The 26866-nt window shown below is 40.8% G+C and overlaps 1 protein-coding gene across 7 annotated transcripts in view; it reads right to left on the reverse strand.

Annotated features, from left to right (window-relative positions):
• Positions 1-695: 695 nt before the first annotated feature.
• Positions 696-26866, reverse strand: part of LOC136339085 (uncharacterized) — a 46403-nt gene continuing 20232 nt past the window's right edge. For 3 of the 7 annotated variants that reach the window (XM_066282045.1, XM_066282047.1, XM_066282042.1), the window contains exons 2-6: positions 9735-10069; positions 8804-9006; positions 2868-3008; positions 2490-2569; positions 696-1182 (exon numbers count right to left, since the gene is read on the reverse strand). In XM_066282045.1, coding sequence (XP_066138142.1) covers positions 1040-1182; positions 2490-2569; positions 2868-3008; positions 8804-9006; positions 9735-10069 — 902 coding nt within the window. In that variant the 3' untranslated portion in view covers positions 696-1039. Of the gene's footprint in view, positions 1467-2489; positions 2570-2867; positions 3009-8803; positions 9007-9734; positions 10070-26866 lie in introns of all 7 variants that reach the window. The other 4 variants (XM_066282044.1, XM_066282046.1, XM_066282048.1 and 1 more) reach the window with 4 other exon arrangements.

The raw sequence follows: 26866 nt of genomic DNA on the forward strand, positions 1-26866 counted from the left end.
GTATAATTTTCGGCCGACGGATTTCAGATTTCCTATTCTCAGAAATCCCTATCGATTTTCCATTTTTTGCCTCCTCACACTGCAAAGGAGGTTCTTCCTCAGCACGGGAACTTTTATTTCATTCAAATGGTTAAAAAAATATATATATATGTATATATGATCATGACCCGAAATCATGATTTCATACTTACTTTAAACCTTGCAGCGCCAATTCATCCTGATGAATATCTCAATTTCGTCTTTTTGCCATTACCCTTACTTTCGTATGGTGTTGAATTCGGACCGTAATCTGACATTCAGAGGTCGCTTTTTGCCTGCATTAGGCCCACTTAAGCGCTGTATAAATTTTGCCCTTGGATTGCCAGAAAACCAATTTCACAGACGTTTTAACGTGAAGACAATACGTCTAAAGAATAAACGTACGTCGCTTCTTTCTCATTTCCGATCCCAACTAAAAATTTCGTAAACTGGTGAAACAAACGTGCAGGGTGAGCAAAGAGAACACGAATGACAAGGCCAATGGTTCGAGCACGAAAAGTTCACCCCGACACTCACCACCTTCGGTTCGCCCCCCATCGCCTTGCGCCACTGCGCTGCCCACCAAGAGGTCCGCAGGATTTCTCCTTGGTTTCGAAATGAGCCACCTTAAAACTTATTTTTGCAAACAATACATATTTATATTTTTATTTACACAAGTTTTACTTATTTACATGTTCTGCAATGGCTGGAACGCAGGATACAAAATTATACTTTTATTTACAATTGAAATATAAACTGTCCCCATTTTAAACTAAATATCACATCAAGTAGAGAGGTAAATGGGAATTAATTTCAAATAAAACCGCTTTCGCACTATAAATTAAAATGTTTATCACCGATTAAACTGCAGAATAGCGGTGGCCCAAATAAATTTTGCCGCCAGGTCCATTGTGACCGTTGCCGCCTGGCTGCGAGTCACAAATTCCACTGCAACAAAGACAAATTATTTTTAGTGCAGGTAAAAGTTTAACAATTAAAGTCACAATCTTTTTTATCTCCGCTAACGTCGGTTTTCCACGATCCTCCGACCAAACCAAGAAGAAAATTGAGTACCAGCAAGCTCGACCGCGCTCGACAAAGTCTTTATCTCGGCAATCCCTGTTCGCTGACCTATGTATATGCCGTGGGAAGCCGACTTTAGCCCTAAGATTAAGGTTACAGTTATAAATCTGCCATTGAAAAGGGGAAAAAAAATGTGCTTGAGCGGTGTGTTAAGTACTGTTGAGAGAGCAATCTTTTCCCCACTTGTGCAGATTTCAATTCCCACTATTCGAACCCCGCTTTTGTAGGTGAAGTGGCCCCTTGGGAAGGGATTCCTTTACTTTATTTGCCTGGGATTGATTGATGATTTTTTTCGTCCAGAAATTATAACAAAGTTCACTTGAGTTTTTTCGGGTATTGAAACGTTTTGCGTTATGCATCGATTTCTGGAACACAAAAGTCGGCATTATTTATCACGGAAAATGGATAATACTAGAAAATTAAATTATAAACCAACAAATTCGCCTGGTGGGAAAAATTATCACTCGAAACCAGATACATTATTCATATTCAGCAACCAACTGAGGCTGATAGATTTTAGGTCGAGGTTATTAATAATTCATGAATAACATTATCCCCGAGCTGAAGATGTTTTGTCGGATTTTCAGCTAGACAATTCCTGTGTACACCCAGACCCTTTTCAACATTGTAAAAATAGGAATTTATCTCCAAAGCTAGTACTAAAATGTTTGCTAGTCTCTAAAGCCGCTCTCTAAAAAGCGTTTGCCTTCAAACTAAGTTTCGGCCATTTTATGCAAATACCTCGGCCCAAAATCCCTCCGGTGTTACAGGTTACAGGTATATAAATGGTAATAAATTCAGTGATCCCAAGATTAGATATCCTGGAAACGTGTTTCATTTAAATTTAAACTACAACATTCACGCCTCTCTCAAAAAACTATATGCAATTAGGCAGGTGGAATGAGTGTCATTCCTTAGATGCAGAGTTTAGTAAGTTTGTTTATTTAATTAGGTTAAAGCTGACTGAGAAATTGCCACTACGTTGGGGTGTGTGAAATATACCTTCGTCGAAGAACATGAGGAGAGGAGCAGTTAGGAGGGGTGACCCCTCTACGGTCCTAAAACTGCACTAAAAAGGCGCACTGTTCGGAGAACGTGCCCGAACATTTAATTCTGCTCAGTTCGGTATGCGCACAAGGAGAACAGCTAAGGCTGTCACTTTCTCACCTGCTTCTTCCGTAATGTGTAGGGCCGCCTTGCGGTTTTCGACGTGCAACTACGAAAAACTAACTAAGGTCTGTAGAATGTTTTCCACGAGGAGACCCGAAGGAGTTTTACCAAAAAAAAAAAAAAAAAAACACGGAAGATCCGTGAGGACTTATCCCTCACGTGAATTTGCCAGGAATTGGTAAAGCGATCCTTAATTAAGCGATAGGAGCAATAGTCACCTGTAGCTTGCGGCGGCCTTTCCGCTGGTACACCCCAATGCTCGAAATACAGCTCTGTGGTGGTCCAGTTATAAGGCGATCTGAAATGTAATGTTTTAAGAAACACTTAATTTTTTCATGACCAACAAAGACCGTTTCCTCTAGCAATTCGGTATAATAAAAGCTGCAAAACAGGAGCTAAGATTGAAAAGAATGTAATTTGCAGTCGTGGCAGCACTGCAAGCGGTTCGGGATTCCGAACAAATAGACTCTTTACTTAACAGAAATAACTGGAAGCATGTAATTCAAGAAAAGATAATAAAATTCCTTCAAGTTAGCGACTGTGAGCTTCCATTTAAATAGCAAAAATTGAATTAAAGACGACTTTTTTCTACCGACCTGTGTCGTTTCTTTACCAGCTCTATGCTCTTTTCCGAGCTTTTGTGGTACAGATGATGCATCGTGGCCGAACACCTTAACTTCATCTTGCCCCCCTGAAACATGTTCCTCACGATTTTCATTCTTATGGAAGAATGTGCCCTGAAACAAAATATTCTCGGTTGATGTTTCGTGTAAACCTTCGGAAAAAGAAATGCTCAATTTACACAAATTAAATGCACACGTTTAGCGTGAATATGACAAGTTTGGCAACGATGCCGGAATATAAAAGACCTCCAGAAGGTTTTTTAAGTAAATTTAAATGCACATTTTAGTTTGCCGCGAGGCAGCTACTTGTAATAATTTGTTTTCCCAGTTAAAAGTGAATAAAACGTTCTGCTAAGCCGGACTTTTCATTTTGAAACATTCGAAGTAATAAATTACGGTTTTTTGTGAACTTTTTTGCTGCTTTGGTAATAGAGGAATGAATTTTATTTTAGATGGGGAAAAGGTTTTTTAGATTTAATGCCATGTTCGGTTCCAGCGGAAGGAGCCAATGGAAATTAAGCACTTACCCTCTTTCACTACAACTCGTTCCAGGATTAAAAAAAAAAAAAAATAGATCTCGATCTAGGTGCTCGTATCGTTCCTGGAAGGCTTCGTACCGTGCCTACTGCGAACTCATTACGTTTCGTGATGTTCAGGGTGAAAACGGGAGTTCTCGTGGAAACGGGGTTGATGCCTAGCAAACTTCAAAAATCGAGAGAGCTTCCGGCCCAAACGTGATGCACCATTGTATTTATACGTTTGAAAACGGTAAGCCGGGTGTAAACGAAACAAATAGAAATGTTCGGGCCAGATGGACGATAAGGTCGGAGAAGGAAACAAGAGAAGATGGAAGATTAAATGAGATTCACGCGGCCATTTGTTTATAGCAAAGTTTCCTGCATTAAAATCATCCCGAAGTTTCCGAAAAAAAAACGAAACGGCGCCCCTGCTTCAAAATCCATCAGAGGGGGGAGCCTGGAGGGGGACCCTTAAATTGGCGAAGATCTTCTCTACCGTCAACCTTCGTTTAGATATTTGAACTATTTCTGTCAGGAAGTGCGCGAGAAGTAGACGACTCTCGGGCCGGGAAAGATTTTTCTCTGTCGTAGATTCCGTATTTGTTTTCCCCAATGGACTGTGTTTATTTCATCGTTGCCCCTCCCACGATCCCGTGCGGAGATTTTCGAATTTTTTAAGGATTTTTCACATGCATGTTTCTATTAAAATTTTTTCGGAAGCTCGACGAGAGATCCTCAGGGCTCGAAATATTCTTCTTTGTTTTCGGAATCCTTTAAGCTCTCCGCTGTAAAATCCATTAGATAGAAGTCCCCGGAAAGGCACCCTCAAGTTTAGGAAAATTTTCCCTCCAGTTAAAGTTAATTGATGTTTACACTAAAATATTCCAGAAAGAGCCTGAAGATAAATTTTTCTCAGTTCGAAAGATTTCCCTTTGTCCCGTGGCATGCGTGCGGTAGTGTGCGCCGCGCGCGGGCGCGCAAAAATCTTAACGCGCGACAATGCGATTGACCACGCGATCGAGCTCGCGGAAAACAACAAAGTCCGGCTCAAACCGCGACCAAATGAAATCTGCCTTATTGCCTGAAAACCTATGATTGAACGATGATGAATTACTTCAAATTATGTACTATTATAACGCACATATTGCGAATAATCGAAAGCCGACACATGAATATTTCCAAGAGGATTAACGCAAAATTTGCATACTATTACTGATAACCGAGTGGAATATCATGTGTCCCGATTTAGGTCAAACTATACCTTGGTTATATACCCTGCGGAAGACTTAATTAATTAATTTACAGGTAGTGAGTATAACAAAGGGTTTTAATAAGTAAGGTAGACAATAAAGAAATACATAAATTGTTATAGCGGGTTGAAGTATTTGAGGAGGAATTTTTAACAATGGGAAAGATCGATTGTGAATAACACGTGTTGGAGGATTCGCAATGGTTTTCTGCCAAACTGCCACCCGAACAATCGATAAGCGTTAGGGACTTCCAGGTATTGGTTTTTTGTTGCAGTTTATTTGTTTGTTTTTTTTTTTATTTCGACCTTGAGTTACGCCCGTTTATCTCGATACTTATCCTAAGAACATCACCCGGGTGCCAGACCACGACGCCCACATCAGGCCACGACCAAGGGCGCTTTATGGCCGGGAGATGTGCTACCCCAGTCGAAAGAAGCTTTCTCTGTCGGAACTATTGCCGCGATCTGCAGTTCGCTGGGCCTGCGCAGTGTTCCCGGGAAAGCGACCCGTATGGGTATTCGCCAGATGGCCGCGATTTATGGCGTCCGGCGCGGCCGCAGCCCGTAAGGGCTCTTGGTGGTGGTGCGCCCCTGGACGGAACTCCTCGGGGTTAGTACCTAAGGGATAATCGAGGTGATTTCGCTCTATCTTTTTTCTTTTCTTCGTGTCGGAACGGTGTCGGATGTCTGATCGAAATCGTGGTTCGTGACCCCCCCCGACTAAGCAATCTCCCTCTTCGTACTTAGACCACCAAATTTCGTCATTATTAAAACAAGTGAAATTGAATACGATAAGCAATATCAACAGCAAATTTACTTGTATTTTTTTTTTAATTCTTTGATAAGGTGCGTCGAAATACATTATCTTCGCATTATCCAGGCCAAGAGTTGATTATCCCGTTTTTATAGGTTGCACAATTCCCCCAAATGGTTGCAACAGACACCGGAGTTATTTTATAATGTTGCATAATCCCATTCTTTCGTTACCGCTCTGTTCGCAACCCCTTCTATAAACCAAAAAATGTCAAAATAACGGGCTCAGTTACGACCTTAATTAACACAAAACCCGCACAGTCGCCTGCAACAAAATAACCCTACAATAGATCATGTTCCTCTGCGTTGCAAAACAAAGACAAGAACTTAATAAGCGTTGAACATACCCTATTAGAAAACAAAGCAAATCCAATTATTTGCCTTTTATAAAGCTTCATAAGATCATGCATCAAATATTTGCTTATCCTCGGAGTGTTTAGTTTGTGCGTTTCATGAAAAGTAACGGAAACTAATAACTCTACGAGAGCCTCGCATCCGTGGTGTACTTTGAGGAAATTTCAAAACATAAGTTTCCCGGCTTCCTGAATTTATTTCCTCAGATCGGCAATGTAATAACTTTTCAGATCTGAGCGAAAAGTTTCTAAACGTGTTAGCTGTGAATACGTTACAGCTTAATGCATTTTCGGAGTTTCCAGGTTATTCGAGATGCTTTCTGATTTAGAGATTGTCTTATTGATAAGATTTTTCTTTGTTGCAGTGCCCGAATTCTATGTAAAACGTGGTTGGTTATATTGCCTTCAAAGCCTTGCGAGGCGTCGAATTTATAGGAGGGATACGAGTGATTCTGAGTTTTTATTAACTCGATACGCTCACACGATCCCTGCGAAACGCGATTGCTCACGCACACGTGCGACAAGATTTTAGACTTCCATTTTATGGTTCGGTTTAAGAGAACAGTGATGTGTGGTGCTGAGTTCCGCATTAACTCAAAAATGCTTAAATATTTCATTCGTCATTTTCCCGCTGGAGCTTGGTATACTTCGACAAAAAGACCTCGAAAACGCGCACGTTTTTCCCTCGTTTTCGGTAATATTTACGCTATGTGTTTTTAGATTTTTAATCATAATCGCCCCGAATATTCCCTTTTAACCAGTCCTAACATGAGATTTAGTTCTGAAAAAGCGCTATCAAAGGACGGTTGTCTTCTTAAACATACATAAATAATCCCATTCCCGACACCATAGGCATGACGCTTCCCCGCTTTCCGTCCTTGGCCTTTTGATAAATGGTTTTCCAGTTAAATGCCTTACTCGTGGATGGATGGATAGATATGGATTTACAAAGCAGAAAAGTGAATAAAGAGACTCTTCTTCCGTAAAAAGCCTTTTTTATTGTGGATTCGGTCGTTTTTCTCTCGTGCACTCTTTGTAGTCGTCGGTATCTGAGGCACGTCTTAAAATCCCTCCATCCACAAACCCGTATGAATTTTCAGAAGAGCACTACACCACGTTAAGATAACTCTAAAAACGAACATGTTTCACGGAGGCAAAAATCACCTGCGTGTGCGGGTTTGCTGTTTTCCATAAACAATTAAGCTTCAAGTGGCGTTGTTCCGGTTTTTCGGTTAAAAGAGCCAGAAGACGGGGCCGCGAAGGCCAACGTGCGCGTGTCTGTGCACTTTCGTTAACAAATTCGTTTCAAATTACCCCCCCCAAAAAAATAAAATTATCTCCATGGCTATAACCTCATGCACCTAGATAGGTTCAATTCCGGCTGTTTTTCTGGATATCGCCGTCTGGAAATCGCTGCGATCGTGCCACCGTGATCAATTAGCAATTTTGAATACATGTACGTGGAGTAGGTCGAGCACAGGGAGGTGACAAAAAGCAAACTTGCATCACCTCCAATCCCAATTGGAGAAATGTTGGATTTACTGCACCGATCGTTTCCTGACTGATTTTCATTTTCCTAAAATCTTCAATCGTTGTTAATGGCTCCGTGCAAGAGCCGAACTTCACCTTCATAATTCCAACGTCCCAAATAGATCATCTGCACAAGTGAACTTGAAATTCGGCAAATCCTCAAGAGTTACGAATAAGAGGGGGCATGACCACACCGAAATTGGTTGTATGACGAATTAGGGTTAGAAAGCATAAAATTTACTTATCGTGAAACGAACGATTTTTGATTGATAAACTCTTTAGCGCTCGCCGATAAATCAGTAAATTCAAGGATCAGCAACTTGCTGTCAAATTTAAGGCCTGAGGGAATTCGTGAGGGCGGAGGCTTTGAAGAAATTTTGCCATAATTCCGGAAAATTGAACTTTTGAATTTTTTTGATTGACTCACTTCGACCCATGCTAGAACAGAGGAATACGTTTGAGCGGACCGCGACGAAGGGTCTTCAGCGGCAGGAGGCAAACGTCTAATTTCAGGTAAGAACGCACTGAAATCCATGAAACGATTTACAAATAAGATACGTAGACAACGGCTACGATCTCTTCCACATTAGACAACTCGCAGGCAAATCGGGGACGTTCGTCAAGATATCAAACTCAAATGTACCAGAACGATATGGAAATTTCTGCTACGTCCCTCCCAGCTTCTTCAAAAGGAGCATGAATTACGCTTGAAGACTCTTATGCTGGAAACCTACATGGATAAAAAATTACTATAGAATCAAAAGTTTCTTTTTTAGTCTTCTTTGATCCGCACCCTCCCTTAATATTCGACCCTCGTATTCTGGAAAGGTTTAACGTGCTGATATTACCATATTTGAGAGCTATAGGTAACACGTAAATAGTGATTTTTCCCATTTTGCTCAAGAGAAAATTCCGATAATAACAATTTGGAGAGGTTTTACGAGGACTTTACTGTTAGGTGTTGTAGACTACAGCTCGACATGAATAAATTTTGACTTAAATAATTCTTCTTAAGCTGAAATTACTTTGTGTGTTGCTAATAAAGCACCCACTAAAAAATTAAAAAATTATCCCCAGGAGGAACATTTCGCATGTTTTCTTGGGCCGGAATTTAAAACGAGACCATTTGTTCTGGAAGAAAAATGAACAGGCATCTCGGCATGTGAGAATAACATCACGCGAAAGTCATATAACCAAGCTAGGCTGCTATTTGTCCTTGCTTTTCATCACAGTGTTGTACTAGTCTAGCACGCTGGAAAAAGGATAGTAAATGCAAACTAGTTGCAGTTTCGAGCACGACATTGTGTGCAAGAAGAATCATTTGAAATCATTACGTAAAACCCAGGAAGTGCTGCGCTCAAAGGGCCTTTGGCCGTAGGTCTGAGCTCGGGACTACGCGTTAATAAACTAATTATTTTCGGACGAGTAAAATTGAATAATACTCACGACACCAAATTGTCTTCATTGTACAGCGATGGCATGTGATGTTCGACGAATTTCTCTTCAACGGGAATTCCATTGATGTACCATGTGAGATTAGCAGCCGGTTTTGATCCCTCTGATGTGCAATTGGCTTTGAGGATCTCGTCGTGTTTGTACCGAGTTTTTAGGCCGTCGATGTGGGGATCTTTCTTGGGGATGTCAATTACCTGGAAATGAGTTAATAAGATCTCATCATCTTGATTGTTAAAATGGAAGCTCTATCGAGAACGACACAGTTATGCTCCGGTATACTTTCAGCGGAACGGCGATCACGAACAAATAATATGTTTAGGGGCGCAATTTAGACAGGGGTGAAGGGAATCAGCAGCTTTTAGGGTAATCGTTCGTAAAAACTACAGATATCTACGCTATTTGGCGTTATTTTGTGAAGTAATTGTTTCACTAGTCAACAGTGCAAAAGTAACTATTTATGTTTAGATATTTCAATTAAAGTGTGTGCATTCATCACATACTCGTTTACGAATTGTGAATGTACCATATGTTGATGCCTAGGGATATAATTTGCAACAGTGGTACACATGAATGTTCAATAACAAATATTCCCAATGGGCACAGAACTCGTTAACCAATTTTGATAAAATTTCAGAAACCACGAATTTCGATACGACTGTCCTCTCGTTTCCTTTATATTGACAATATATCCTTTATTATTTGATATTTCTCTTCCTCCCATTTGGTCGTCGCTCAGTACTCCACACGATCATAACCTCATTCGAGGAACGCCGTACGATATGCCATTTACTTATACCTTTTCACGTGAATAATACCCGTCACGAAATTCTGTTAATAACGGCAATCCCTGTCTCCGAACACACGCTATTGGTACAATCTAATTTGACGAGATGATAAAAATGTCCAAATCAGGAGATCTTACCTTGAGCTCCGCAGTTTGAAGATCGGTAAAAAAACTAGGTTGGTCTGCGGTGACTTCGCAGCTGTAGGCACCGCTAATATCCCTACTCACTCTTTCCAACACCACTTGGGTGTCCCTAGAGTCTTTCTCCCTGACATTAATTCCCCGAATTTTAAACTGTTTAATTGGAGGAAACTCACTGGGTGAGAAGCGAAAAAACTCGAAAGTGCCACGGTACCACTTCACCGAGTACAACTTGTCCCCTTCCAAATCGTAGAAGCACTGCATTGTCGCGTCTTCACCTCGGACCACTGCCGAAGGCATCTTCAGTTGGACGTTTCTCAGAGCTGAACAGGCTGAAAAGAAGGAAAAAAGGAAGATAGGAAAATGTTATTGGTACGAACATTCAGATCCTCTTAGTAGCTATGCCGAGGGTTAAAAACACACGCGGATTGGTCAATTTTTGACGGTGATTTTTTGGGATTTTGGAAGCGACGCAAAAGCTGTATGTTTTAGCTTATGACACACAGGGAGTACGTGGCGATTACAGGGTGTCCCGGGATGAGGGGGTCAAGGCTCATCCACATATTCCTCGGTCAAAAACACATCGATTCATGGTGATTGCTTATATACGAAGTTGTCTCCTGGAGACGCAGCCCGTCAAAATCTCATTTTTTTTTCAATTTTGCAAATCAGTCGAAAACGGCTGTGTGGATTGTAACAAAATTCGGTGCATGGTCTTTTTGCTTCTCGGAGCACGTTAGACGGGAGTTATTATCCCAAAGCCATCAGAGGTAGTGGTCAATTCCTAGAAGGTCGAATGTTAAATACACCAGAACTTTTTTATCCGCTCATGAAGACTGTTGATTTTTTTTAATGTTAAATATCCGGTCTATTATGCAACTTTTTCATCTCTTGCCGAATTTTGATTCGGAGCCTCAATTAGACGTAAAAAATTTAATTCTTCATTTCGGTTTCCGGAACTGCCCGGTGACCGACAAGGACGCGGTCACCAGCTCGGCTCGTTCTCGACAACGTCAGTGAACGCAGAGTCTTCGGATTTGGCTAGATTTCATAAGTTTTAAGTAAATTTGGAAGAATGTATACGTTTGGACAGACAACAGATATGTTGCGCACATTGGGATTTTGCCAGGGAAATTATCACACGAGTGCGAGAGTGCATGCGGAAACATTTCCAAATCGGCAGTCTCCAAATTGAAAAATTTGGAAAATTCAAGGCGAAGCCCACCTAAAAAATCAAATCTTGCAAGCAGCTGATGGAATTCGCGATGATCGAATGATGTTGCGATGGACGATTTTGAATTTTCCTCGACGTGTGAATTTCTTTGCTCAAAAACGGGGCGGTCGTGTCGAGCATTCATTAAATTAATTGTTCATTGAAATTTATGCTTTCGTTTCTTCGTGAAGGCTCTGCATTCGCCGACATTGTCGAGAACGAGCCGAGCTGGTGACCGCGTCCTTGTCAGTTCCGGAAATCGAAATGAAAAATTAAATTTTTTCCGTCTAATTGAGGCTCCGAATCAAAATTCGGCAAGAGATGAAAAAGTTGCATAATAGACCGGATATTTCACATTAAAAAAAACCAACAGTCCTCGTGAGCGAATAAAAAAGTCGTGATGGACTTAACGTTCGACCTTCTAGGAGTTGACCACCACCCCTGATGGTTTTGAAATAATTACCCCCGTGCAACGGGCCCATAGAAGCAAAAAGACCATGCACCAGATTTCCTTACAGTCCATACAGCCGTTTTCGACTGATTTGCAAAATTGAAAAAAAAAATTAGATTTTGACGGGCTGCGTCTCCAGGAGACAACTTCGTATATAAGTACGTCACCGTGAATCGATATGTTTTTGACCGAGGAGTATGTGGTTGACCCCCTCATCCCGAGACACCCCGTATAATGGAAAGGGAAAGGACAAGTGAACATCTCTGAAAATGGTTTACAAAGAACCCTACGTTTTTCTTAGACAAATTATCGAGGTCTGGAGTTGGGGGCTAGGAACGGTACTTTCCTCGATTTGCGTAGATGATCATTTGCCCGAAAATAAGTTGTTCTAGTAAAAGACAGTCCATCAGACCTAATTACCCATCTTGCTCATTTCTGGCGTAAACCTTCGACTGAAAAGCTTATTAAAATAAATTGAATCTGGTTTGGAAGATCCCGTCATCGGAATCTCGAAAGAGTCTCTAATAATCCACTTTATGCAGACGTCTTTATATTCTGTTCGTCCTTATCCCCCAGTTCAAGTGTCATATTTTACGCCCCGAGTGGAAAAAGAAGTCCCACCGGGGAAATATTAAATTGAGTGAGCAAAATATGGTAAAATATCTACAACAATAAGGTTAAGGATGGCAATAAATTCGGTTTAGTCTTTACGGTTTTTGTCCCCACGGCAAGAATGCCGGTATCACGCTAGTTTTATGTAAATTTTGGCAATGAGAGGTCAATTAAGTTATGGTATGTGAGGAAACGACATGGACTGGAAACATGTAAATAAAAGCTTAGACGCGAACGTTTCCTAAAGAGGATTAATGTTACGTCAAAAATAATAATTGAACGTTAAAGTTTTCTTATATCGCATCGAAATCTTCTTTCCCACGACAAAATTAATGGGAAAATATAGCTGGAATAGCTCACTCCTTGTAAGCAGTTTAGGCATCCCTCGGGCAAGATTACATCGATACAATTCCTGAGCTCAAACGTAAATTTGGTCGTTAGGTTGCATAATTTATTGCTCTATTGGCTGTATTTCAATAGAGTGAAAGTAATTTCATTGCGTGTCGTAACGGAGGCAAGTTAGCATTAGTTAAGTTTGCAGTTAGCTGGTTCAGTAGATAGGAACGACAACGTTTAAACTTCCTATGCATAGCTAAAACTGTGGCATAAATTTTATTTAGAAGAATCAGCGATATTGAAAGAGCGCCACTCGATGATGTCCCGCTTAAGAAGTGGATTTCGTCCGCTCCGGCATGACAACTTTTCCAGGAAAAACAGTCGTTACGGCCGAAAGAAATCCTGCTTTTGGATCAACAATGGCACCTCTCGCCGTAATCATCGACGTCCTCAAATGCCAAAATCATTAACGAAAGGTGACAAAATCCGAGTTTCATGACACAACAAAATAGGGCACCGTTACAGTATTGGACGAAGTCGGAAAGCAGTGTCGTCACGGAACTCTTTAGCAAATATAATGATGATTATTCATGCCTACTGAGCTATTTCGTAAAAAAAAATTAAGGTGGGCTTTTACCTTTGAACTTCTTAAGGCCCGTTAGTTATCCGTCAGGAATATCGATTGGATTTCCAGCTGCCCATCGCTTTTATTTGAATATCGCAATTAAAATATCGACATGATTTATGTTGGGGCTTGAGGCAGCTAATTTCCTAATGAATTAGTTTAATTTTCCATAAATTGATTGGTTTCAGCCTATAAAATTTAGTGGAAAGCCAGTGACTACATGAGTTATCAAAAATTGATTTAACGGGGGACAGAAAAAGGACTGAACCCTAACGCAATTCCCATACTTTTTCTACTGGGAACTGAAAATCCTATTTTGCATGGCATGTCGATTCCCATTTTTAAATCTGTCCCATTACGTGCATGTTAAATTATGACGTAGCGGGACTAATTGGTATAGCGTAGCGTAAGTAACGGCCTTATTTCCAGGCAATTAAAACTTCTTGCTTTTCAGCGTCAACTTCCCCTATTTAAACAAATTTATTAATACTTGCTAGAAACCATATACCTGGAGGTAAACGAACAAAGTAGAAATTGCGAAATTTGCTTAAAAATGATGGCGCAGCTCGAGCTGTTTTATTCTCTATTACCTAAAGGATATTGTTTTTTTAAATAAATTCCTACAGTGTATCTCGAGGGTCTTATCCATATTGCCCAAAAGTATAATGCGACAAAATGTCTAGTCAGGACCACAGGTTATACGTATAAAATTGAAATTCAGTTTGCCGATATAATTTTGGTTTATGACCCCATACTGTAAAGAATTTATGTTATGATGTCGAATATTGGAAAGAGTACATATATTTTATCGGTAGCGGCGCGAGGGCTCATCCGAATTGGAAACTGGGATTGAAAGAGCCTCATTTGTTTTATTTTTATCGCTACCTGTTTGCGTTGTTTCGATTAATCGGCTTTTTATAACTAAAACTAAAAAAATGCGCTTTCGCCTTTTTAGGAATATCGCATTTACATCGTTTCTGAATAGCAACTAGTAGGTCGTTCGAACACTAAATCCAAAATTCAAAACAATATTGTACAGGGTGTTAAAAAAAGATTCGAAAATATTTAAAGAGGCAGCGCTGCCGGCCAAAATACGCAAAACAGTCTTGGCGAACGCGGATCCGCAAAGCAGCGGCTTCGGAGGCATGGAAGATCACTCGTTTTTGAAAGACTTATTTATTTACGAACGAACAAAAATTATTCTCTTTTTACCCAATTTTTTTACATTGCAAAAACCTCCATCTTCTTATCATGGTATAAGCATTAAGCGTCGTCTGCGTAGAAGTTTTCATCTGCCGCTGCCGTTTACTCTAACGCAGAATTAACCGACGCACATTTCACGCGCGGCCGTGCTGACGGCACTGCCACCAACGCGCGACGTCTTTCCGCCGAGGCTCGTCCAACTCGTCAGATTCCTCCGCGTCGTATGTTTGGAACAATTCATCAAAGATGGCGCGACACCGGTTCGTCGGACAAACGATGCTATTCGTCCGGAAGATCAAGGCCGGGACCTACTCCTAGTGTAGAAGAAGAAATTTTAACGCGGATGGACCATAATCCAGGGACGAGGGTGCGAAGAATATCAGCTGCGGTAGAAATTAGCGTTCCTCTCGTTCGGACAACCCTCCACGAGGGGCTGCTTTATCCGTGCCGCGTACGACGAGTACAGGCCTCAAATCCACTTGATCCTCAAGCACGTTCGGTTATTTGCCGCTGGTTTCTACGCAGCGATGCCGGAAACCCCCGTTTTCTCGCCAACGTTCTTTTTACCGATTAGACCGAAATGGAGTTGTTAATTTTCACAATACACATATTTACTTATACATTATGCTCTAATGAAATCTGGACGTCAGACACGTTTTCCATTAAACGTTTGGATGGGTATTGTAGGCGACTCGTTTCTAGGTCCTCCCGCTTTGCCAAACCGATTGACGGGCGCTGCTCACTTAAACTTTCTGCAAAACACCATGGACGATCGTTTCGACGACGTTCCTTTGGACTAAACGTGGTTTCGGCGTGACGGTGCTCCGGCTCATTTTTCGATTGCCGCCAGAGAGCATTTAGACCGAACTGTTCCACGTAGATGGGTAGGAAGGGGCGGACCTGTATATACATTGCACGCCCGATTTTATCCCTCTAGATTTCTTTTTTGGGGACGTTTGAAAACGTTCGTCTGTGGTACTCCCATAAGTAGACTCGAGGAGCTGCAGCTACGGATTAATCGAGAGTGTCAACGAGGGGGTCTTAGAAAGGGTTCGAACGTCCTTCAGGCAAAGATGTCCGGCCTGCTTGGAAATGGAAGGAGGGCACTTTGAACGCCTTATGCAACTGCATTTTTTTGTTTTCGCTAGATGCTTCGTTTTGCTATTTGTAGATGATGACTAAGCAATAAGTCTTTCAAAAAAAGAATAACTTTACGTATCTCCGAAACCGTCACTTTGGGGACCCGTGTTTACTAAGGCTCTTTTGAACATTTTGGTCCATACTATTACCTCTTTAAATGTTTTATAATCTTGTTTCAACACCCTGTATAGACCGATCACGGACGCGAGTTTTGAAACATTTTCGCAGAGGTTCGGCTCATTTCCTAACGTCGAACGCGTAACAACCTGACCTAATCTAATAGTTTGTTGCCGTTATCGTCTCCGTTCTTACAATTCCGACACTGCTACCTTAATTATTTCTCGTCCACATACCACATGGTTAGCACGGCCCGACTAACCCTGCCCATTTCAAAATTAAGGAATAAAGGATGTGCGGTTAAAATTAAAACGGAATTTCTGAACACACGTTAGGTTCAACTGTAATTTAATATGGGTTTACATTTGTGGTCTAAAGGGGTACAACAGAGTTTATGGTTAAAAGCTTTTAGGTTTACAAAGGTAATTTAAGTGACGAACTGTGTCCCATTTCCCTTTTTTTATAACGCCTGAAATTTGGCTCGCAAGTTTGTTTTAGTTCTGGAATGTGTCTATTGTCACTTACATCACGAATGTAAATCACGGGTGACGAATGTGCGTAATCGACAATCCGCGAACTGCTTGAATGTTAAAGTGTAGAAGTGCTTTTTCTCTCCATTGTGACATCACCGCATAAAAATAGCTCGCACCTGTGGAATTTTTGCGCATTTTCTCATGCCAAGCATATATTTTATGCCCTAAGTATCGTGCCATGTCCTGAAAGCCTTAAAGCATTTACCCACTACGAAAGATTAAACAATCAATCACGTTTATATTTTAATCAAAGGCGAAATTATTTAATCCATTACCGCAGCACGGCGACAGAAACCTGACTAATTTTTACACGTGGAAATCGGGGTTTGTTACTTTTTCCAAACATCGACACCTTTTTGCGGATTTTTGCCGGTGACGTTCCAATTTTCCAGAGTAAAATTATTAGCTCTGCTTATCCTGTTTCTGGGCCGAAAACAGCAGAAAGAAAATCATTCTTCTGTGGGACGTATAATACGTAAATAAAGGTTTCGGTAGAGTTATAAGGATTACGCCTTCATAAATGGTGGAAGAGCAGATTATAGGATATTATAACCAGCGTCGTACATTTCCAGCTCAGGGAATTTTCAACGGAATCATAAACCCTTACAAAAGCGAGCTTTAGCGATTTAATGGGACTGGCACTTGGTAATAATTCAGTGATTGCAGAAATTTTGAATTACACGGTATAAGACCGTAATTCACCAATCCGAATCACGCCTTGTTCGATACATTTGCCAGATTAAACAAAACAGTGTATGTAGATCTAAGCTAATGAATGTGTTTGATCACTTGTACTAGGACATGTTCCATTATAAAACAACCCAATTAAAAAGCCATTATTTCCTTCCACTTTGCGTTTGTACGTATGCAAGGGAGTCATAAAGCTAAAATACCATGTATGCGTTGTTAATGTAGTACACAAAAAGAATTTTAGAACGATATATCTTTCTGACAAAGTTTCGTGAGTAGTTTACGGCCGTAATGAACTATTAACTTAACTGCCTTGGCATAAATAAAAACTGCTCGATTTGATATTGTCGGTTCGGGGTGGAAAACTTAAGTGCGATAAGTTGTTTGATTCGAAATTTGAAAAATTCAAAACGACGAAAGGAGCAAGCTTAAAATTGTCAAAAACCCGCATCGATTACTGGGTAACTCTGAAATTGCATTCGCGAGCATGCCTTTGAAATCTATATTAAATGCGATATTGACAATACCCAATTTTTATTACCAAAATTGCCCTTCATAGCCGTCGAGAGGTGTCAATTACTGAGATACCGACACTGTTTTATTTGTTTTAGCAATTTTCCGCTTACGGATGTTAATAAATTGAAAGCACATTTTCACTTTATGTATTTTAATAATAACCCACGTCACTTTATTATTAAACCGATTCTTCAATAATTGTAATCAAAATTTCATTATTGAACAAAATTATGTGTTACATAATGGAACGTCTATTTTGTTATTTGGGCTTTATGGAATTAGCTAAATATTGATATTTATAATTAATGTCGGCGTTAGAGTAACAACTGGAGGAGTTTTTCGTGAATAAATTAAGTCGATCATTTAAAATTTTGCGTTGCACTGCGATATCTCCCAAATTCATCGAGTCTTCGGAGTTGCATCTCGACCGCTTTACGAATTAATTCCACCAGCGGTGGCAGCTTCGCGACCTCCGAACCGACGTCGAAGTCCTCGGGAAAAATGTCGCCGATATTGCCCGGAAAAATGTTTCCCTCGTTTAATTATTGACAAATTTCAATTTCTAAACATGTCGTTTTTGGTAATTTTGTGTGCTCAGTTAGCAATTTCATAGCTGAAATATTCAAAACTTTTCCACAACGGAATTTACTATATGGGGGCACGGCAAATTGCATTCTCTGAGGAAACATACCTACGCAGCAAAATAAACTCAGAGATTAAGTAAACTCGGGTCTAATCCCTAGAAATTCATTTGTACATATTAACACGGGATTTCTTGTGATTTACGTTTTCCAATTTTCTAAGTCAGAAAAGACCTCCTGCCTTATTAAAATATATAGGAGTTTAAAGCAATTGTTACTTAGGTCCGTTGTTTCTAGACGATCGTCCTAGAGTCACGAATAAATTATTATTTGTTAAAATGATTCGTGCAGAAACCGGATTAACACGAAATAAAATCGCATTGACGACACGCAATAGGTTTTAATCCCCTTCCACGCCGAAGGACTGGGAATAAAGCTTACATTTGGCACCGGCCACCGGTAATTTTTTCGGACAATTCACATTGGCGATATCCCTTCGAAGAACTCAAGGAAGTTCTCACTCGCCCGCGGAGCGTATCATGGCGGATAGAGCATGTAGAGCGATCGCGCGGACGGGCTTTTCATGTAATCCTGGAGGGATTAAATTTAATACAAAACAAACCGTTTAATAACAATTTCGCAGCGCTTTGTTATATTTATATTGTGGTTAAAATTTCAAATAAATTTCAAACAATGACCATTCGTAATTAAATTAATGGATTAAGCAATAAGCTTACACAGTAATTTGTTGCTAATCAAATAAATAACTTTTACATGAACAGGTGGCCGCTATAGCTGTTATTTCACACTATTAATTAATTCCTCGACGTGGGGGTTTGTTTGCGGAATGGGGACAGTTTTAATGCAGTCAATGGTCGCCATAATGAGGCTGGGACACGTATTTGTACACCGTACTAGGACGCAAATAGTAATTTTTTTTTTGTTTAGTTGAACAGGGTGTCCACGCAAATCGACTACGTCCTTATTACTTTTGCCGGGATTTTACACGGTTAGCGTGACCACTCGGCATAAAGAAAAAAAAAGAAAAAAAAAAGAAAAAAAAAAGAAAAAAGAAGCATTTCCAGCACACTTTAACTAAGTTGGTACGAATTCTTCTCCATGTCGAGAAGTTTTAAAAAATTAACGGGAACAGACAAGTTTGACTCCGTGGGGCCCTAAAAATACTTCTAAACACGTTTCGCAACATGTAGCCCATTAAAACTTGACGACAATAAACTTGAGAGGGTAAAAACTTTCGCAGCTTCCTCGAGGGTATTTTGAGGCGTCTTTGTGTTTATCCACTTATATTTTGTGAGCTTAAAGATTAAAATTAGCAGACGGGAAGTGGCTAAATTTACTAGTTTGTTTTATGTGTATTTTGAGGGAAAGGAGTTAACATGCTGTTAGCACGACTCATTAGGTTTAACTTTATCGCCCAGAACTTCACGAACTACTTCTTAAGTTTCACTTGTAAGCTCAGAACTGTGGATTTTTTGCGCACTTTGGTTCCCAGTTTCCTTCTAAAGAATATAAATTTTTGCACAGCGCAGGAACGGTAGAACTTCAGTTTGAACATGAATGGGGTTCACGTTTAAACCGGAATCACGGGAGTGACCTTGCTTTCGCATTCTGGGGTTCACAATAAAAATTGCGATTTTCGAAAAAAAAAAAAAGAAAAAAGAGAGAAAAAAGCCGCCATTATTGCGCATAAACTCATTAAATATTTCCGACCGCTCTTTTCACAATTTGCCGCAGTTTGTGCGGAATAATTTATGGACCTTTCATTTGTTAGGGAAAACGTCAAGACTATTTTTCTTAAACTTTCTTCCCTATAATGAATACAAAGTACGCAGGTATTGTTAATGCCGGTCTAAAAGTTGCGCAAGAACGTGTAACGCAATAAAACTGAAAATATATATTTATTCCCTTGGGAGCAATTTGTTCCACCGCCGAGTGAAAAGTAGTTAAAGCTGCTATTAACTTATTTATCCGGGACATAAGCCAAAGCAAGCAATTTTGCAGGTAATTTTGTGGCGTGAACTTTCCTAGACCGAGTTGAAATTGCTTACAGCGGCAGTAAAACTTGCGGCAATCATTTCCAAATCAGATAAACTTGCTAAAAGAACTTTTCCATGGAAAGCGGCGATTCTTAAGAAAATAACGCCACTTTATATGTGAGTTTGCCATGACGGGATGACGGGAAAAGGAAGTTTCTTCAACTTTATAATTCACTTTGAAGCGACTGCGTCATTAGTGTCGACGCTTAACTTTAATACACAATACACCAATTACTCACCGTATTAAGATAGGCCCGAAAGTACCGTGAAAGCACATCGTAAGCCGTAGCAAGGGCAAATTCGGCCTCGCAGAAACGAATTTCGCCCCGTCCCTTGTCGCCCTTCTCGGCCTAAATTGTAAATTTCGCCTTTTTGTCGTTTCCACTTTAAGTTCTGCCTTTTGATTTCCTCCGATGTATTCGACTAAATTGATTTTACATAATATAAGCTAATCCCGGATGATTGATTTTATTTTGAATTCGACGAAAGCAGCTTTCGGCTGATTCATAAACCATCGCTGACGACACTGATTTACATCAAATCCGAATTTGCTCGAGTAAAAATTGCCCCCGCAACGATCTTGGACACTCTGCGAAGCCTAATGACGCATAAAGTACATTTTGTTCTTTAGAAAATTATTTTTTTAATGGACTGCTTTATCGAGAAATGGAAAAGCGTCTCATCCATTAATCTCGTCCTCAGCGACTTAACCTTTGCGCCCACCGTCTTAATAAATTGATGAATAAATGGATGTCTGTCACCTTGATATTATTTCTTTGGGCCGGCACGGAATTATGATTCGCGATTTTAAAGCTTCGATCTTCCCTCTTCTCGCCATTAATCACGACTCGAATGGAGCTTTTGCGTTTGACCCGTCTTGGCGGACCAAATCATGCGTTCGCCGCTGCTGGCACGCTTTCTAGTCCAGTCCCGACGTGTTATCGAATCGTTCCTTGTGGGAGCTCGCCACGAACGAAACCGTGGAAGCGCGTAAGCTTTCCATGCATCACGATTCCTCCCAACAAATTATTGTTTCTCCGAATGAAATTTTCATCCTGGAATAGAACTCTAATTTCCTCGGCGCTTTCATCAATCAATTTCGGGGCATTATTCATTTTTCCCACTTGATAACTCACGGAATAATTTCCGAAAAGACAACTTCACTGAAAAGCTTCCTTCTAATGTAGTAAAATAGTTAGGGGGATTTCTATAATTTCTAAAAGCGTAATCCCTATTCAGGCTAGTTAAGCGTCCCCTATTAATAGCTAAGTGAAAATAATCTCGCAAGTTAAAACAATGCAATTGTCTCGCCCGAGTTTGGGAAACCAGCACAACAAGTTTTAACTTGAGTAGTTTTTGGGGTAGTTTAGTTTAATTGAATTTTCTGCCCGGGAACTTTTCTTGTGTCTTCGGGAAGTTGTCCATTTTAACCCTGATTAGGGAGAACTCGCCGTTATCCTCAGCACTTGCCACTTAACTTGAACGAATTCCAACTTTAATTTTCCCTTATTCGGATAATTTAAATGCTAAATGTTTTATTATTTTCCAGGATCGGAGGGCTCCGCGCAATTTATTCAGGAACTGATCTTTCGATTCTGATTCGAGAAAGTCTCATACGGGAGAGCCATACCGGAACGGCAAAAATGCCTTTTCCTGAGTTATGCCCACTTGGAGACCGTGAAAAACACGTAAATAAGGCGTGAGAGAGGAAAGTACAATAAATGTAAAACTCGTAGCACGTTTTGAGCTTGGAAAAGTAAATAAGAGAGGAAAAAAAGGAAATGATGTAGAAGGCAGAACTATTTCCTGCTTTATGGGGTCGGCCTCGCACGAAACGGCCGTAAAATGTTTATTGGACTAGTTCTAATTTTTACACGTAATCTGTAAAAAGCTGCATCAAAGGGAAAGGGCAAGGAACGAGATTACGGGGGTTGTCAATATTTCCATTCCGTTTGTGCAGCTGCCCATAATCGGCCCTCAATCATATACCGGGTAAAAAAAAAAAAAAAAAAAAACATGCCGACCTTAGTATTTCATTATTGTTTCATTCCATTAACATTAATATAGATCTCCCTGAAAAACTAGGTCGCCCACAATTTTCCCATTAATACAACCAGAATTTCCCATAATTTTCGAATTGAAATGCTCGGAGCTGTCACTCAATAAATGTTTCCCCGGTAATAATCAACCGATAATAAAAACACGATTCCATCAGTAGTAAATTTCCCATAGCAATTCATTTCGCATTAATCTCTAAAAAATTTTATTTTGTTTCGCGATATTTCCCAATGTAGAATCGGACAACTCTATTGAATAATGGATGCGACAAATCCTGTTAGGTTGGAAAGAACAACAGCATTGGAACTGAATGAAATTGACTTGGTACAAATCAACTTCAATAACAAATGTTGGTTTAACTGATTTCTGGACAGAGCGGTCGGGATTCACATGTTTAAGAGACCATATTCGTTTGTGTGTATCGGTGAATCCATCCTAGCTATGAGCCGAACCGGGAAATTGGAATTTTCCCTATAGTGCATTAACGAAATGGTATGAAGATCACGATTTTGAATCATTAATAATATATTTGACGGGGAACGAAAGTAATTCGAATCAAAAGAGTTCAATCAAGCATATAAAACGTGGGTCCCTTGTTGTCTTTTTATTACGATCGCCCCCACGAAACATCAGGAAGCCATTTTCTTCACTCAGAAAAGTCGTTCGGTCTTTAAAATATGCCCATCAATCATATGATAGTCGTAATTTTATTATGTCCAGAGATCCATTAGGACAAATCGCAGCACGCATGAAACTATGATTTTCTGATGAATGTGTCGGTGGGAATCCCCTTCGCCGTTAAACAAGAGATCCGCGAGCACAACTGCATTTTATTGAAAATCGGCAGGTAGAGAAATTATAGGAGCAATTAACTGAACCCGAGCTGAAATTATGGCCCTTCCGGAAACGGATCAAGACCCACCGAGTCCATTTGTATGCGTTCACATGAGGGGAGAGCGCTCTGCGCTAATTTCCAGCGATACTCCGAAACGAAGAATCTAACGCGACTCTATTAGACGAAGGTAAGGATGAAGATGAAGAAGTGACAAAGACGATTAAAGAAGAACGCAGTAGAAGCCGTATAGAGTCCGTAAATCATAACTGGGGGGAAGTGGAAGTGACATTTTAATCGTTCGTAGCGCACAACGAACAACAACTTTAATAATTACAACATACAAAAGAAAATAAGTAAATCTGGAGTGCGGCATCCTATGCAAAACTTTCGCCACGGTTGGAAAACAATTTGGAAAATCGTAATGAAGTTTTATATGTAGCCCCACACTGATTATACGTCCTAAGTAAGTTTCCCTAATTTGGAAATATACTTAGCGTGAAATCACACGAACGAAGTGAAAATTTTCTTTGATTCAATTTAGCCATTCTGATCCGAGCAGAAGTTTGGTTCAGGATGACGCACTCCGGATCTACAGGGTGTCCCTAATAGGTGCGGGGAAAACGCTACTGCGCATATTCCTGAGGCTAAAACGTAACGATCTAACCCGACTTGCCAAAAGTGGATGGTTTCGGAGATACAGAGTGTCGAAAATTCGATCGTGCACCAAAAACGTCCACTACAACGCCGCTCACAGCCTTTCGGGAATCTCGCGAGTTTCATCTGCCAAAAGATGGGCCACGTTCAGTCTTATTCCGATCAAAATTAATGACAATTGAGAATTTTTAAATCCAGATATCTCGCAAACGGTTGCTCGAATCAGATCTTACCCTTTTCAGGGAAAAGACGTCGGAGAATAAGAAATTTTATTTAGACGTAAAATGCGGTGCGGCTCAAAAGAGTCGTTTCGTTTTGAACGTGTGCGAAGTACTGCGAGTGGCGACCCCTATATTTTACAATGAGAACGAAAGCGGGTTTCAGTTTGTCACCCCCAGCCGAATATCGCGATAACGCGCCATTTGCTGAAACGAACATTCGTGAAAAATTGAAACCAAATCGAACTTTGACACTCTGTATGTCCGAAATCATCCACTTTCGGACTGAGGCAAGTCGGGTTAGATCGTCATATTTTAGCCTCGGGAGTTTGCGGCAGCATTTTTTCCGCACCTTTCAGAGACGCCCTGTACAACAATAATGTAGAACTTAACATCTAACATTTCCCCGTTGGATGGGGCGCACTCCCTCTTTCTAAATTAATATTTGTCACTTTCAGCACAGTCCTTCCTCTATTTAGGGGTTCGCTTTCGCACCCGCTCTTATTGATTTAGTGATGGAAATACGATTCTAATGGAAACGCAACAAAATACTGAACGACGTACGATTGACAACGAAGCATCAACGATAATGAATAAATTAAGACATGATAAATCGGCAAAAATGAATTTTTCATTGGCCGTGAAAGCACCTTTAAATTATATTTCGTCAATAGTAAATCATGATTTCGAATAGTCATGATACACTGGCGCCAGCTTAACACAATGGGCCAAATCAAACAAAGCAATTCCGCTCTGTTCTGATTTAAATGGAAAATAGGACTCGAAGTTGTAATAGTTAATTTTTGTTCTGGAATACCGAGCAAATGTGTCCATTTTTTTCCCTTTCACTGGACAGGTTTCGTTCGTATTGTCCTAATTTGGACACCCGGCTTAAACGAAATTTTTGGTTGACGATTACATCGAGGGAGGGTTGTTTTTTGTGTAACACGTATCGAATTCTGGAAGGGTTCGCACGAAACAACGTATTTTAATTTATTAGCTCCGAAAAAAAGATTCCACTCTGTCGGAATTTTTGTTCCGAGATCCAGATGGACAGCTGCCGCTCCTGGATTTTTCTAATTCCCCGGGGCGAAACGTGAACAACATGAAAATGGTTTTATAATTATCCAATGCAGAGGAAACAAACTGCGAAATCGTTAAACGGCGGAATTTATGCGAAGGAATGCACCCCCTGGGGGGGAGGGGGGGGAGGAAGGGGGAGGGTGTACGCACTAAAATGCAAATAAGACGGCGAAATTACTCTTTTGGCATAAAAGAAACGCAAGACCTCGATAGTTCCCTGGAATATTCACCAAATAACTGACATTTTATTATTCGGGACGAATATTGCCACAAATTTTCTTAAAAATGGGATTTGGGGCATTGAGTACATCCCATGGGAAAGAGAAAATGCTTTTAAGAAATAGGCAATAAGATGACTTCTCCAGATTGTCTGAGGTCCTTTCATCCATTATCCGAACTCTTCGCATTGCTCCCAAGTTCGCAAGATGACTCTCATATTTCCTGACGAGGATGACGGTCATCATCTCGTTGTCTCCAAAACACACATTTCTGAGCAAATACTTGATCAAATGAAAACATCAGATTCTAAAGCAGGACGAATGCGCAATTTTATAATCCCGCTGAAAGCAGAATAAGAGAGCCCTCCATCTTTTACTAATTTTGCGCTTTCAGGATCTTCTTCCTGAGTGCCAGTAGTTATGATTTAGTGAAAACGGGAAACACCGGATTTATTTCGAAATTTCTTGCCGGCTTCCGGATTTCTAGGTGCAGACTTTATCCGATGCAAGTGCGAATAAAAACTATGGTAAGTGAGAACGCGTTAGGAAAATGAATGTGCCAGAAACTGAAAAATAAACTATTACTTGACACTTTTAACTTTAAGTTAAACGCCTTAGCTGCCAAGTGGGGTCATACGACCCCCCGTATTGCACAACGTACGATCAACGATCACTATCGTTTGTCGATGGTTCGGCATGCGTTTTCTCACGTACATCCAATGACAACGGCAATAGTGTTTAATACATCATGCGTCAGTGCGCACGTAATGTTCTTATGAATAACAAATTGGTTATTTGCTTTAGTTTTCCCCCGTAAATTAGGTTTGAAAATTGTGAAAAGCGAACCTCTCATGTTTTGTTTTACCACATTTCCACAACTTGAGGCGCGTTTGAGGCAATGAATTTAAATTAGAGTGTGCTGCTGTTAACTAAATACTTACATAATTATAAGAGATAGAAGAGTATTGTTTTAGGCTTTAGTAGAGTTGTGGTGGAATTCATTTTGCTGGATAGGAAGCTTTCGGCGCTGCCACTCAGAAACGAACCGAAGAAATGTCCCATTGCAAAGAGGCAGGCAGTGTTGCCAGCTAAGGTGAACGATATTTTCCTTTACACTTAGCCTCCGCGTGTCGCCGAAAATAAGACCCCGTTTACGCCGGGGGATTCCCGAGCTCCCCCGCCTCACAGTAGTGGCCGCCTCACTAGGCACCAACGGAGAAATCCAAATGCGCTGGCGGGGTCTTTTACTCGAGTCGAAGACGGGCTGCCGCCATGAAATAATGGGGTTCGCGAGGGTACAGACACTCTGGTACACGCACGGCACCAAACTTAATCACAGACTAGTCGAAATTCCTGGTCTTGATCGGTGATTATACTATTAACCATAACGCCTCCGGTACGGATTTCTCATTGCGACGAGATGCGTTAGAAGTTGGTAAAGTCTCGTGAAATCGGGAGAGTTGCGAAGTTACTCCTAAGCGACGAGATGAGGAACGGTTCTGGTTCTTCTCCAAGCGGGGTGGTGCTCTTTCCCGAAAAAATGCAGGTCCCAGTGTCCGGTCGCGATTCCGTGGGAAAGTCACCACCTTGATGTTTTCACACCGTCGCCTCATCGCTAACGCCCTCTGGTTCTTGTGCCGCTCGCGCGGGTTGATGCGAGAGGTTCCACCCTAACTTACTGCGGCCCTTTGTCTGTTTCACGCACTTCGTGGATCGGGAGGGATGTGATCCGGATGAATGACACTTGGCGCGGTGTCCACGGCTTGGCACCTGATGGCAGGTCGAGGTTTGAGTTCTGGTCCCTTTCCATTGTTATTTACCGCCCAGATGTTGGGCCATTGCGTGAGAGCGAGATCTTTATGTTGGAATTTCTCCGACAGACCCAGTGTTCTATTAACTTTCGTCGTGGAAGGCCCGTCAAGGCTCTCTCGAGGGAGCATATTTTCTGCACAAAAACTGACCACTGTTCAACTTCAAGAAATATGTTTA

Source organism: Euwallacea fornicatus, chromosome 5 (genome assembly GCF_040115645.1).
Source record: "Euwallacea fornicatus isolate EFF26 chromosome 5, ASM4011564v1, whole genome shotgun sequence".
In the NCBI taxonomy this organism is placed as follows: Eukaryota; Metazoa; Arthropoda; class Insecta; order Coleoptera; family Curculionidae; genus Euwallacea; species Euwallacea fornicatus.